Genomic DNA, 15,049 nt, shown 5'->3' with positions numbered 1-15,049 from the left:
CTCAACGTGGGACTCAATCCCGGGTCTCTAGGATCACACCACAGGCTGAAGGCGGCACTAAACCACTGGGCCACTGGGGCTGCCCTGAACACTTTCTTAGCATGCCATGGACTAAGACATATCAAAAATAAGGATTCCTTTAATGGTAAAGTCTTAATAGGCACCACTGCTAAAAACTTCAGCATTTATTTTGTCAAGCTCTAGATCCAAGGCTGGAAGGAAAGCTCAAAGGAGGAGTAAGCAGTGTTAAGCAGGTAACTAAAATGTAACTAAAAACAAACAAATAAAGGAAGGTGTACCAGTCCCAAGAGAACTTGGAATATCACTTATTGTAACTGGTCATTCTGTGTGAGATGACATCAAATGGGGGCACCTACAAGTTCCACATACCCGCCCTCCCCCTGGAGAAAGCTTATTCTAAAACAACATGCCAGGATACTCTGGGAGCCAAAGCCAAAAGCACCACCTGCCGGTCCTTGTGAGACGAACTAACCCAGTGTCTCCTCATGTTCATTCTACTTCCTCCACTAGGAGGTCATCTATAATCCAAACATTCCTTTGCACTCCAGCCCAGTCCCACTTCAATCTCTCATAACTCACTTAATTCCACATTAATGTCTTATAAATAACTGTACAACCCCAAAAACCTACTTCTCTCTTTCTTCCTCCCTCCACTAGAGTTAATCATCTTAGAAGTCATTGGCTTCCTTCTCTCCATCTTGTGTTCACTGGGAATAAGACAACATTCAGATCATACCTGCAATTATAAAACTATTATAAATAATCATGATCAAGGAAGGGACAGCCAAAAGTTAGAAGTTCAATATATGAAAGAACCAATGCCATAACCCAAAATCCTCAGAAATGTCCAGATCTGGTCTCAAAACAGCCGCACAAGTATCCATACAATAGCTTCATATTTCTTTGGCTTAATATGCATTGTCTGATACCATAAAAACATTCAAAATAATAACTTTAAATGCTCTTCAATTTTAGATTTTAATTATCAGTATAAATATGATTTGTATCTTTCTACTCAAAGTATTTCTATTATGTCACTATCAGCATGGTATTAATATTTTCTTTCTACTATATGCTTTCAATGAGTAGTTTTAAATTTTTTCAATAAATTTGCAGAACACATTCCTTCAAATTCTTATACAGAAGCCAAATTGCCCAGCAAGGCAGGAAGGTGAGGCTGAGGAGAGAGGGAGCAAAGTTGTCCTGGTTTGATCTCTTTCCCTTTTTCCTTCACAGAGACCCAGGGGACCTGTACAGAACTACAGTGCTATACAGGCCAAAGCAAGCTGTAACCACCAGCCTTTTTTTATGTGTGCCTTTGTAAAGCTACTGCTTTTATGCAGCTTTGTAAAGCTACTGCTTTTATGAGTAACCTTTGTAAAGCTATTGCTCAAGTGATTCTCTTCCAATTGGTTTCCCAACTGCCATCTCAAGCACCCCTTTCACAGTCTCCCCCAAAGTTCTCTAGGTTTGGGTCTCCCTTTTGGGTTGACCTGAACCCTAAAATGTTCAGATCAACATTTTATAATTGGTAGGTTGGCTATTTTATTTTGTTTGTAAACATATACTTTTAAGATCTTTCAAAACAGGACACAGCTCTAATATTTTAAACACAGAGTACCCAGTATCAGCAAGGTATTTAATATTTCCATAACTAAGAAGATACTTAAAAATATAGTATTAACAATAATTTCTGGGCAAGCTTCTATTACTTGCTTCCTAATTTTTAGAAAGATAGGAAGCAAAATAATTTTTAAAGTCCTAAAAACAATTACTGACAAAGATTTACTATAATTGAGAAGATAATGTTTTTCTCAAATTTAATCAAGAATTATAGCCTGCTTCTAGCCCACTGTCATAAGGGAGAACTGCTTCTTTTGTTCTAGTGTGCTTCCAAACTCATACACATAATATTGAATATATTTATTGACATGTCTATTTAATTGTAAGTTCCGTGAACAGAAGACAGTTTATCTTATTCATTGTAGTATCTCTAGTTATCTACCATAGTGCCTAATACATAGTAGACGCTCACCATATAGTTCTTAAAAATATAAAAATAACTTCTCAATATTCACTACTATTGTGAACTATTCAACCAGCTAAACATTTAATATATCAATTTATTTTTAACAATTAGATTTTTCTTTTATTTACTTATGAGAGAGAGAGCAAGCATGAGCCAGGGGAGGTGCTGAAGGGGAGGGAGAGGGAGAGAGAGAGAGAGAGAATCTCTTAAGCAGACTCCACCTTGAGCATAGAGCCTAAAGTGGAGCTTGATCCCATGACCCTGATTATGACCTCAGCCAAAAGAGTCAGACCCTCAAGGGACTCAACCCAGGTGTTCCGACAGATTTTAAGCTATTTTCCAGATATACTTTCACTGCAAAAAGTATACCTTTACTAAAGATTCTCAGCTTTGTTTTTTTATTCTATTTCAAGGTAGCATCAAAAATTTCATTAAGACTCTAAAATTCAGATATGAGAAGTCACAATCTATTTCTGATTAGCACTTTTGATTACTTACAAGTCCTTCATATCCATCAAGGAAGGAAAGAAGGAAGGAATGAAGGAAGGAACGAAGGAAGGAGATATGGAGAGAGAGAAGAGAGAGAAAGGAGGAGCCTCTTGAAAAATGAAAGAAATCAGAGACTTGTATGGGATGTTTGTGTTCCAGTCCACTCTCCTCACATCTTCCTTACCTAACTCCCCAATCTACTCATAGAACCTTGCAGCCTCACTTTCTTGACAGGAAGGTCCTGTTCACATGGCTAAATGTGCTACCATCACGCTTCAAGTCCATGTGGAGACACTTTAGCTAAAATGACACTCCAGGGCAGCCCCAGTGACTCAGTGGTTTAGCGCCGCCTTCATCCCAGGGCGTGATCCTGGAGTCCCAGGACAGAGTCCCATGTCGGGTTCTCTTCATGGAGCCTGCTTCTCCCTCTGCCTGTGTCTCTGCCCCTCTCTCTCTCTCTCTCTGTCTCTCATGAATAAATAAAATATTTTTTAAAAATTTTTTTTAAAAATAAAAGAACACTCTAGAACTCTCCCAGAACTCTTCCCTCTCATGCGGGCAGAAGGACTTCTGAGGTTGCTAGGTTGAGCTCCTTGCTCTCTTTCTCTCAGCCACCCTGGGTGCATATCCTCTGGTCTACTCTCCATGCATGAAGGCACCTGTCCTGAGGGGAGGCCTGCAGTTGCTCAGCTGTGCTAGTCATCCAGGGGGTAAGTCTCAGTCAAATTAGGCTAATAAGCCCTTTCACTTCAGATCGAATGTCATGTCCTCAGATCAGCCAATGGAGAGGATATTTTGATCTTCATCCACGGGTCTCTTGTGTCTCACTTCTCAAGGAGAAGAAACAGTATCACTACTGGTTCCCTAGAACTCCCCAGATCAGACTAGAAACTCCTACGTTTATGTGTAAAGTGATTCATAAAGAAAAAGGATATGGAGTGATGTAACAATATTTAAATACCATTACTACCGATGAGAAGCATAATTACTAGTTGTTGAATATGAGTGCAACTCCCACATTTGGGGGCAGGGTTGAATGAGAAAATTGCCAACAACAGATACTTAGAACCAAGACAAGTTCATGAGTCATTTTACTCATTTAAATCCGCCTACAGTTGCTGGCAAACTCAGGATTATACCTTAGCTGCTTTTCCAGCAGTGTAATTGTTTCAGAAGATGACACAAGACTCACTGGTAACAACTCCTTGTTTGTGGATACTTTATAACCTGTCTAGTGAGAGTTTCCTATGTGTCAGACACTGTGTTTGAGCATTTACTCACATAATCTCACATATAATCCTCACACAGCCTACTCGGATAGTTGTATGTATACCCCCAGTTTATGCGGAGCCTGAGGTACAGAGAGGTTAAGGCATTCTGGTTCTATGGGAAGTAAGCAGCAGAGCAGGACTTAAAAGTCAAGGCTGTCTGACTTCAAAGCCTTCTTTCTAACCACCAAGCTATACTGCTGAAGTACAAATGGATAATCTTTTTCTATTTCTTCTCATCTCTGCTAGTCCTTACATTTCTTAGAAACAAATCTATCAAAAAAAAAAAAAGAAAGAAGAAAGAAAGAAAGAAAGAAAGAAAGAAAGAAAGAAAGAAAGAAAGAAAGAAAGAAAGAAAGAAAATCTGTGATTCCTATGGATGCTTAACCAGTGCTTTCTGCTTTCTAGTAGTCTTCTCAACTTACCACACTAACTTGTCTACTATTTGTCCAAAATGGACTCCAATAATGTAGAGTCCAAGAACTATTTATATGAAATATTCTTTGTGATCCTAAGCAACTGTACCTCCCATATTACATTTTAAATTGTATGCTTCAGGATAATAATAGGAAATGTTCAAGAAACATGCAGTGCTTGCTTCAGCAACACACATACTAAAAATTGGAATGATACAGAGAGGATTAGTATGGCCCTTGCACAAAGACAACATGCAAATCCATGAAGCAGTCCCAAAAATCATACAAATAAAACCAAAAAACCTGCAAAACTATTTGACAGACAAATCACTATATGGATACTAAAGTTAACTCTGCTAAAACACTTTATGCATTTAGTAGATACTAACTTACATGCCCTCACAATTAATTTCTATGATTATGGAAAGAATTCTGTTGAATCTACTTCACTTAATTGACTTTCACAACTCTTTCAGCTCATTCAGAACTGTAAGAATGTACAGTTATATTCACTACAAGTTCATGTTGAATCCAGCCCAATGGGTACTTACAAGAAATGATGCAACTATACCAGATTCTTGTAGATCACTTGGAAGACAAAGAGGATGGAAGAGAATTCATAGAATGTCCACCCTAGTGGCACATAACTAATTCCACAGATAATTTGGCAAACCCTATTCTCAACCCAATGGTAACTTTTCCACTTCTTAAATCAAAAATAATATGCAAATAACAAACTGTGCCTAAAATGGCATACAATAACAAGAATTCAGTATCACTTAGGACACAGTAGCACAGAGAAAGAACCGCATTAACACATTTTTTAAAAAGTATGAGCCATGCAAGTATGATCTGGTCCCTGAATGGCCCTTAGGTTCAAATTGGAATATAGGCCATCGAGGAGTTTCTGGGTGGCTCAGTCACTGAAGTGTCAGATTCTTAAGCTCAGCTCAGGTCTTGATCTCAGGGTTGTGAGTTCAAGCCTTGCACTGAGCCCTACAATGGGCATAGGGCCTACTTAAAGAAAAAAAGAAAGAAAGAAAAAAGAATATAAGGTCATTGAATGCCAGCAACTTGGGAAATAATAAATATAGGTGTTCATATCACACTAAAGCTGTTATTCATTCAAATAATTTTTTTAAAAGGTGCCCTAAGCTCCAAGCACAGCACCACATAATTCTCATAACATAGGGATCCCTGGGTGGCGCAGCGGTTTAGCGCCTGCCTTTGGCCCAGGGCGCGATCCTGGAGACCCGGGATCGAATCCCACATCGGGCTCCCGGTGCATGGAGCCTGCTTCTGTCTCTGCCTCTCTCTCTCTCTCTCTCTCTCTCTCTGTGTGTGTGTGTGTGACTATCATAAATAAATGAAAAAATTAAAAAAAAAATTCTCATAACATAGAGTTGCATTCACCAACACGCCTAACAAATCCCAAGAATATTATATATGCATATCTCACATTTGTATGTGTGTTTAATATAACATGTATTCTTTACATTGTTACTGTGACAGTAATTTTGTGTTAGGGTGTCTTGTTTAAGTGAGATTTATTTTACATAACAAACACCGAAAGTGCTATACACATATGAAAGTCACTGATCAGGAGACCAGATAAAATAAATAACCAACTAAGTCTGGTTCATAATAACACCTAGCATTCATTCTGCACAATCTAAACATCTTATGTATGTTATTTCATGTAATGACCTCACATCCAAACTTTGAGGTAGGTATCATTATTGTTCATTTAACAGATAAGAAAATTGTTGGGTTAATTAACTTGCAAAGATCACACAGCTTTGAAGTTGTAGAAGTGGCACTCAGACAAAGGCAATAAGGCCTCAGAGTGCTCTTAATCACTCCACGTAATCTTTGAATAAATGAAACGGCAAGCATATGAACAAAGGTTGGTCAAGAGAATCTGTCCACAGGGATCCTCAAAGTAGCATTAAATCAGGGCAAGAGGCTGAGGGAGGATGGCTTCCCATCAATAGGAAGCCAAGGAGGTATTTTTCAAGAGAAAATTGGCCAGAAGCTGTAGTGAAAATGAAGGCTGCTCAGAAGGAAGAATGTGCTTATTAATAGCTCACGTTATTGAGCTTTTATTACCCAGCAGGCACTGTGCTAGGTACATACAATATCTCACTGAATACTCAAACAGTCCTATTATCATTTACATTGTACAGATGAGAAAATGAAACTTAAGAAGCCAATGAAACTTAAGAGGCCAACTTGTCCAAAGCTACCTAAGTATCAAAGCCTCAATTCAAGCTCCTACCTGGAAGGCCACAAAGCCTGTATTCTTGCCCTTTATGCTACAAAAGTTAAGAGAAAAAGAGAATATGCCTGCATATCTGCAAATTAATAAGATAGAAGCTACCAAGAAATGTACCAGGAAGTGGGTTAGCTGAGTCAGTGTTAGCTCAAACCTATACATGCTGGTTGTGTTTCCGCAAGTGAATATCCTCCTCCAATAAAAAAAAATCTTCCCAGATCTGAAAATGATGACTTCCCAAAATTACTTATTCCTGTGCACTTTCAGATACTCAAGTGCCCAAAGTTCCCCTCCACTGATAACAGAAAGCTACCATAGAGTTTTATGCACATAAAATGCATTTTCCTAGTTTCTGATTACAAACAAGGAAGCAAAAGTTTCAAAATGTTAAATTGGAGCAGCTCAATATTGATACAATTAATCTCTCTCTCTCTCTCTCTCTCTCTCTCTCTCTCTCTCTTTTAATGCTTTACTAGCTCCCAATCACCAGACCCCAGGCAGGGAGCAGGGAAACATGGGCTCCCTGCCAATGGTTTTTAGTTATCTTTGATTTATACTCTCTATTCAATATAACCTAGTCCTATATTTATTTTTTTAACCCCTTTTGACTATATCTTTTATTTCCCTAAGTACAACACATAGGTTCTTCAGTATAAAGATTCATTAATTCTATATCATATCAAACTTTAAAAAAACATTTCCAACATACCTATTACTGGCAATTTGTTGCATATAAATACTGTACAAAACACTCCAACTCTCATCACTGGCATTTGAAAAATGTTAATGTTTCATCATTTTCAAAGCTCCTGAAGGTCATCACTTGTAACAATTGCTAATTTTCCTTAGGCATGAAACTGAATCATGGACTGTGTATATGAAAGCAGGTCACCTGGCCGTCAAGAGAGCCTAGATGTCTAGCTCGTGCCTATCAAAGTAGCTTTGTTTTTCTCTCATTTCACAAACAGCAAATCCCATGGTGGGAGTAAAATAAAACCAAAGCAAAACACAAAATTTAGCGGCCTCAAAAAGAAAGTAAATAATATTTTGGAAGTATTTCTAATTTGCTACAGCAAGGTTCACAATAGTGCATATAACATCCTGTTGGTGGTTAGGGATACACATAAATACCCAAAATTAACAGTGGCTGTCCTGGGGAGATTAAAGCTACATAATAGAAAGGACACATATTTTTCAATGGATAACCTTTGGTACACCCTGAGTTGTTTACCATGTATATGTACCGCCTTATCAAAATATAAAATTAAAAATGTTAACAACTGTAAAGATAATTAATGTGAGGAGAAAGACCCCTCCCCTCAACAAAAGGTTGAAGATTTCATACTACTCCAGTGTAGCTCCCTCTACTCAAGCAAATGTTCCCTTCTCTACCACACCCTTCTTCTAGCCTGCAGGGACCTGAAACATGAAGGGCACTAGTACAGTGCCACCTCAGCTTTCATGATGGAATGCCTTCATCTTCCAATTTTCCTTACTGTTCTAAAGGAAGGAAAGGAAGAATGTAAATTCAAAGTGATAAAAAACTACACCAAGTGCATAACTAATTCCTTCCCATAACCATAAGAAAACCAATTAGCAATTTCTCCTCTAACAAGCCATTCAGGCAGAGGTGCTGTGACAGTGCAGAAAGAGGAAAATTAAGAATCTATATCTTACCTTCTGGAAATATGAATAGAAAGCCAGGCCCTGCGAAACATCTCTTTACCCAACACAATGATTTGAAACAGTATTTTACTAAAACTGGCAAAAATTAAAGATACAAATGTTTAAGTTTTTAAATTTTAGGCTATTGTGGGCTAGTTCAAACTTTACAAGTAAATATACAAGCCTGGGGGCCTCTGGCTGCCCCAGGTGGTATAGCACGTGACTCTTGACCTCAGGGTCCAATTGAAGTCCCAGGTTAGGCCTTGAGCTTACTTTAAAAAAAAAAAAAAAAAAAAAGCACACAAGCCAAATAACAAAATTTATGGAAAAACCTTCCTCAGCAAATCACACTACAACTTTCCTAACCAATTCACTTATATTCAATGGGATTTTTATTGCTGACAAATCTAGGTTGTTTCTGAAATGGATGTCTCCTAGAACTTTCATTTATAGTGTTCTTGAAATGCTTTTAAAGCCTTTTAGAGGGTATTTTTTTTCCCTTAAACTCTTTTTTTCCATATGACACTGATCTTGTCAAATGCAGTTTTGCCAACAGCAGTTCTTTTCAAGAACATAACTTTAATAAACTTGATGACAAATGGATTACATTACCATCATTGTGAATGGCAAGCTACTTTAACTGACCATTTTTAATACAGGCAATCTAATGAGTTCCTTGGTTTCCAATGAAACCATCAATGCTTTGACAATTTCACAAACTCACTGTGGAACAAGGCTCTTTGCAGGTACCGAGAAACACAGATTATTAAGACATACTATCTGCCTTCAAGATGTTTACAACCTTGTAAATGAATAAAAGAATCATTACCATAAGAGATGCGTTCCCTACAGGACCTTACCAGCAAGGAGAGAAAGGCAAAAGTCACAATCTTTCTTAAAGCATATCACACAATCTGCAGGAGACAACTATGTGTTACCACACTAATGCAAACTGTCCTTAATTCTTAACACAACTGGAAAAGTGCAGAGCATCTAAAGAATTAATTATTAGGACTGATTATCTAAAGGTAGAACAGAATTTTAATGAGTTCATTTTTGTTTATCTCAACACTATGGATTTTTCTTCTAGGAGATGCCTTCAGTTTGACTTATATCCCTCTAGAAATTTAATGACACATCTAGAAACCAGAAGCTCAAATTGCTTGGCAAGTATACTGGAATGCCAACACAAACCAAAGTTAATTGCCTACTTTCTTCTAAATGCTATCAAGCACCATAAATCTTTTGGAAAGTATGGTTATCTTTATTTACAACATGCTTTAAAACAAAGTGTTTTCCTACTGAATTATGCCTGGAATGTGTGTATATATGTAAACATATGCAAAACAAAGCTTTCCCCAAAATCTATAGAATAGTTTCACAACAGTCTGATGGATTCATTTAACAAATTAAAATGAAACTAATACTGTTATACAAATTAATACAAAATTAGTCCACATACAAGTAATTTCACTCCAGTTCTCATTTTGTTTTTGTTCAATTCAACAGAAATCTTATAACTGCTCTACCATTTATTACTGATGTAAACCTGGGCAAGTTACAACCTGCAATGAAGCACTGGTCTCTTCACCTGTAAAAGAGAAATAAGGATAACAAGAGCACCAACTAACGTTAACTAAATGTCTGCTACCTGTCAGATACTACTCTAAGCATATCACATCCTATGCATATATTCTCAAGCACGTGATCAAAAACTCAAACAACCTTATGGTGTAGACACTATAGAGAAAGAATAATATATCACTGCACTCCAGATGAGGAAAGAGACACACATGTTTCCAAAGGTCTCACGGCAGGTGCCAGAGCCCATTTGGCTGGGGATCCAAAAGTCACAGTCTCAATCACTAAGATACAGCTGCTTAAAAACTGTAAAACATCTCCTGCCCAACTTGTAGAATCATTGTGAACATCACATTTAATTTGGCTCATAGAAGTATTTTATAACTTTCAGTGCCATATAAGATAGGATACTTATTAATAAAGTTTTGAGGACAAGATTGATAAAAATTGTGGAGGAATCAAAGCAAAAATTTAAGTTAAAAAAACAGTTAAAGGAGCTGTAAAGAGCCTTCAAATGTATCTAGCTCAACTTCCCACAAATGTTAACATCCCCTCGATAACATGCTTAGTAAGTTGTCACAGAATTTCTCCTTTAATGCCTACAGAGATGAAAATTTCCCAAACATACAAGTCAGCCCATTCCATCTTGAAATGTTCAAATTATTATTAGAAATGTCATCCTTTCAGCTCTAAACAAAATTAGGCTTTTCCACATGATAAGCCTATAAATACAAATCACTAAGATATTCACACTGTTCAACACAAGACATTTTATTAAAGTCTCCCTTTGAACTGTGACACCCAAATTCAGCATAATATCCCAGAAGAGGCCTGATGTGAGGAAAACAACAGCCTATTACCTTCTTGATCTGCATCTAAATCATTCACTTTTCTTTCCTGGCTGGTAGTCAATTTAATGAGCTTGTATTTAGCATACACTTAATTGAAATCTCTCAGTCCTCTCTCAGGGGCTATCTCAATCACAGTGTAGAACATGACATTTAATCATTTTTAATCTTGTTTTCACCTTGGTCTATTATTCTAGCCTGAAAAGATCTTGGCAAATCTTAATTTCATAACCTTACTTTATCTATCAACACTGTACTCTCTCTCTTCCTTTGCAAACCCAATGATTACAATGGAATTTTTATCCTAGCCACTAAAAAAATGCTAAATAAGTTAAGATCCTAAGACATATTATCAAAGACCTAGACCCTGACAAGAATTAATTTATATATATGATCCATTGATCAAATATAAAATCCTTAAAAGACCTATTACTTCTTGTAGTCTGTGATGGCATCACAAAAGCCTTTTCAAATATGTTTCTAACACCCAAATAAAACCTATCTCTTGGTGGGTTGGGCTCAAGACAGTAAGATCCTAAACTCACTCCTTCCTACGGATACAATAAATACACAATTACTTATGGAACAATTTCCTCTTCTATGAATAAATAAACAAAATCTTTTTTTTTTTTTAAAGGAATAATTTCCTCTGAGAAATACCAGAAAAGTAGATGAACAGAGCCTCCACAACAAAGGATAACATTAAAGATAGGAAAGGCAAATACAGCATGAAAGAGAGGGGAGAGAAAGAGGGAATGGAGGTATAGAAGGAAGGAGGGGAGGGAAAGGAAGGGAGAAGAAGGAAAGGGGGGAGGAAGGAAGGGAGGAAGAAAGAGGCAAGCAAAACAAATAAAAAACACACCCTGGGCACAATCAGGAGGTATCTCAAAAACAAGTAAGTTTTCCCTCACAAGTAAGAAGTTTTCCCTCATTTTGTGCTCTGTATCAGGCATCCAACACTGAGATCCTGAATGAGAGAAGAGCCCTCTAAACTTTGAAAACCAACAAGGATCATATCTGGGAAAGCCATAAAACATAAAAGCCATCTGGGAATGGAGAACCCACTCTTAAAGGAGTTCTCATAGAGCTCACTCACCCCAGGACCCAGAGCAAACACACCAGTCGGAAAAGTGCCTAGATCATATGTAGAGATCCACTTATTAATGTTAAAACACCTGCCAGACAGGCAGGAAACCAGGGAGACTTTCTCAGAGAATGGAGACACTAGTAGGTCATGCCATTTTTACAAACTCATTCTACCTTGCTAATGTCAGTCAGCACCAGCAGGCTCCATTTTGGAACTCTCTAACCTGCTAGAGATAGTGGGGCGCCCAGCTAAAAACCCACCCATGCCCACAGCACAGACAGCAAGTCATTGCTGGGCCAGATGCCAGCTTTCCCCCTGCCTCCAGGCCATATGAAATGAGCCCATGCAGCCCACAGAGGGAACACCACTTGGGTGTCCAGCTCTGCTAGTGAGATAGGATTACACTTCTGGGCTTCACATGAAATCACTCACATAAGGCCACTCCTTCAAGACTGAAAAAGGCAGCTGATTTCTCTAATACATAAAAACAAACACAAAGAGGCAAATTGAAGAGACAGAGGAATGTGTTCCAAAGAAAGAACAAGGAAAAAAAAAACATCAGGCAAAGACATTAATGAAATGGAGATAAGCAATCTACCTAATAAAGAGTTCAAAGTAATAGTCATAAAGATGCTTACCATACTTAGGAAAAGAATGAACACAGTGAGATCCTCAACAAAGAGAAAATATAAATTCAAAACAAAAGCTACAGAGCTGAAAAATCTGCTAACTGAACTGAAAAATACTACAGTTCAACAGCAAATTGGATGGAGCAAAGAGCAAATAGGTGAGCTAGAAAATAAAGCAACAGAATTCACCAAGACAGAGCAGCAAGAGGAAAACAGAATTTTTAAAAAAACAAAGATAATGTAAGGGACCTTTGGGACAACATCAAATACAGTAACAATCATGTATGTTATAGGGGTTCTAGAAGGTAAGAAGAGAAAGGGCCAGAAAACTTATTTGAAGAAATAATAGCTGAAAGCTTTCCTAATGTGAAGAATGAAATGGACATACTGGTTCAAGAAGCCCAGAAAGTTCCAAAAAAGATGAACCCAAAGTGATCCATATTAAGATACATTATAATTAAAATGGTCAAATTAAAAGATAGAGAATCTTAATTACATGTAAGGGAAATCCCATAACGTTACAGCAGATTTTTCAGCAGAAACTATGGAGGCCAGAAGAGAGTGGCATGACATATTCAAAATGCTAAAATGGAAAAACTTTGAACCAAGAATTCTCTACCTGGTAAGATTATCATTCAGAAATGAAGGATTAAGCATTTTCCAGATAAACAAAGAAGTTCATCACCACTACCACTAAAGGGGCCTTACAAGAAATGTTAAAGAAAACATCCAAAAGTAAACACCTTACTAGAATATAGGTAAATACCTACTAAAGGCAGTAGTAGGTAAATCACTTATGAGGGTTAAAATAAAAAAATAAAAAATAATTAAAACTATAGTAATTAGTTAAGAGAGGCATAAAAAGGTCTTAAATCTGACAAAAAATATAAAATGTGGGAAGCATGGAGAAAAATATGTAGTTTTGGAATATACTCAAATTTAAGCTGTTATCAATGAAAACCAGACTATATATACACAAGAAGCTATATGTGAACCTCACATTAACCATAAAGCAAAACTCACAACAAATGCACAAAAAAAAAATAACAAAGAAATCTAAATATAATACTAAAGAAAGCCATCAAACCACAGAGGAAGAGAGAAAGAGAAAAGAAAGGAACAGAGAAGAGCTGTGAAAACAGCCAGAAAATAGCAAACAAAAAGGCAATAAGTACATCTCTATCAATCATTACTTTAAATGTAAATGGATTAAACTCTTCAATCAAAAGACATGGAATAGCTGAATGGATTAAAAAACAAGACCCACCTACATGCTGCCCGCAAGAGACTCACATGAGAAGAACACATGCAGACTGAAAGTGAAGGGATAGAGAAAGATAATCCATGTAAAAGGAAGTGAAAAGAAAGCTGGAGTAGGTATACCCACAGCAGACAAAATAGTCTTTAAAACAAAGATTATAACAGTAGATAAAGAAGGCTATTACATAAGGATAAAGTTATCAATTCAACAGGAAAACATAATATTTATAATGCATGCAACATATCTGCATTGACACCAGTCTGACAAAGTAGCAGACTAACACCTTATTTACATTAATGGATAGATCCAATGAATTAAAAAAAAGAAACATCAGGCTTAAATGACATATTAGACCAGATGGACTTATTAATAGACATATATAGAACATTTAGTCCCAAAGCAACAGAATACACATTCTTCTCAAGTGCTCATGGAATATTCTCCAAAACAGATCACAGACTAGGCTACAAAACAAGTCTCAGTAAATTCAAGAAGACTGAAATCATGTCTAGTGTCTTCTCCAAACACAATGGTATAAAACTAGAAATCAATTATAAAAAGAAAACTGGAAAAACCACCAAAAATGTGGGAATTAAATATGCTGTGAACCAATGGGTCATCAAAGAAATAAAAACTACACCTAGAGACATATTAAAACAGAAATATGACATACCAAAATCTTTGGAATTCAGCAAAAAAATGGTTCTAAAAGGGTATATTGTAAGAATACAGGCCTATCTCAAGTAACGAGAAAAATTTCATATAACCAACCTAACTTAACATCTAAAGGAGCTAGTGAGGAAAAGAAAAGAAAAGAAAAAAAAAAAAAAAAAAAGGAGCTAGTGAGGGAGAAAAAAAAGCCCAAAGTCAATAAAAGGAATAAAATGATAAGGATTAGAGCAGAAATAAATAATATACTAAAAAAGAAATCAATGAAACTAAAAGTTGGTTCTTTGAAAAAATAAACAAAATTGACAAATGTTTAGCAAGATTAACCAAGAAAAAAAAGAGGGCTCTAACAAACAAAATCAAAAATGAAAGAGGAGAACTTACAACTGACACCACAAAAACTCAAAGGATCCATAAGAGAATATTGGAACAATTATACATCAACAAGTTAGACAACATAAAAGAAATGTATAAATTCCTAGAAACATGTAATTTTCTAAGACTGAATACTGAAGAAACAGAAAACCTAAATAGACTGATTACTAGTAAGGAGACTGAATCAGTCATCAAAAATCTCCCAACATACAGAAGTCCAGGACCAGACAGCTTCACTGGTAAATATTATCAAACAGTTAAAGAAGGTTTAATACTTACCCTTCTCAAACTCTTTCAAAAAACTGAAGAGGAGGGAATACTTCCTTCCAACCTCATTTTATGAGACAAACATTACCCGTATACCAAAACTAGACAAGGATACGACAAAAGAAAATTACAGGCCAATAACATTGGTGAAAATTGATGCGAAAATCCA

The 15,049-nt window shown here is 36.6% G+C and overlaps 1 protein-coding gene, 1 long non-coding RNA gene and 1 other non-coding gene across 10 annotated transcripts in view; 2 read left to right on the top strand and 1 right to left on the bottom strand.

Moving 5' to 3' along the window:
* USP6NL (USP6 N-terminal like) overlaps nucleotides 1–15,049 on the bottom strand; it is a 169,200-nt gene that overhangs the window by 80,040 nt on the left and 74,111 nt on the right. Inside the window, exon 1 of one of the 3 annotated variants that reach the window (XM_072825842.1) lies at nucleotides 652–754. The exons of the other annotated variants lie outside the window; for them this stretch is intronic. Coding sequence (XP_072681943.1) covers nucleotides 652–718 — 67 coding nt within the window. The 5' untranslated portion in view covers nucleotides 719–754. Of the gene's footprint in view, nucleotides 1–651; nucleotides 755–15,049 lie in introns of those variants that run through there. 3 annotated transcript variants of the gene reach the window in all.
* Nucleotides 3,080–15,049, top strand: part of LOC140633382 (uncharacterized) — a 103,921-nt gene continuing 91,951 nt past the window's right edge. For 5 of the 6 annotated variants that reach the window (XR_012030981.1, XR_012030984.1, XR_012030985.1 and 2 more), the window contains exon 1: nucleotides 3,080–3,249. This is a non-coding gene — a long non-coding RNA (uncharacterized lncRNA). The remainder of the gene's footprint in view (nucleotides 3,250–15,049) is intronic. The other variant, XR_012030980.1, reaches the window with a different exon arrangement.
* Nucleotides 4,398–4,505, top strand: LOC140634519 (U6 spliceosomal RNA). The gene has a single exon (XR_012031964.1). It is a non-coding gene; the product is annotated as a U6 spliceosomal RNA (small nuclear RNA).

The sequence above is a fragment of the Canis lupus genome, chromosome 5 (genome assembly GCF_048164855.1).
Source record: "Canis lupus baileyi chromosome 5, mCanLup2.hap1, whole genome shotgun sequence".
NCBI lineage: Eukaryota > Metazoa > Chordata > Mammalia > Carnivora > Canidae > Canis > Canis lupus.
This window is presented reverse-complemented; position numbering and strand designations above follow the sequence as displayed.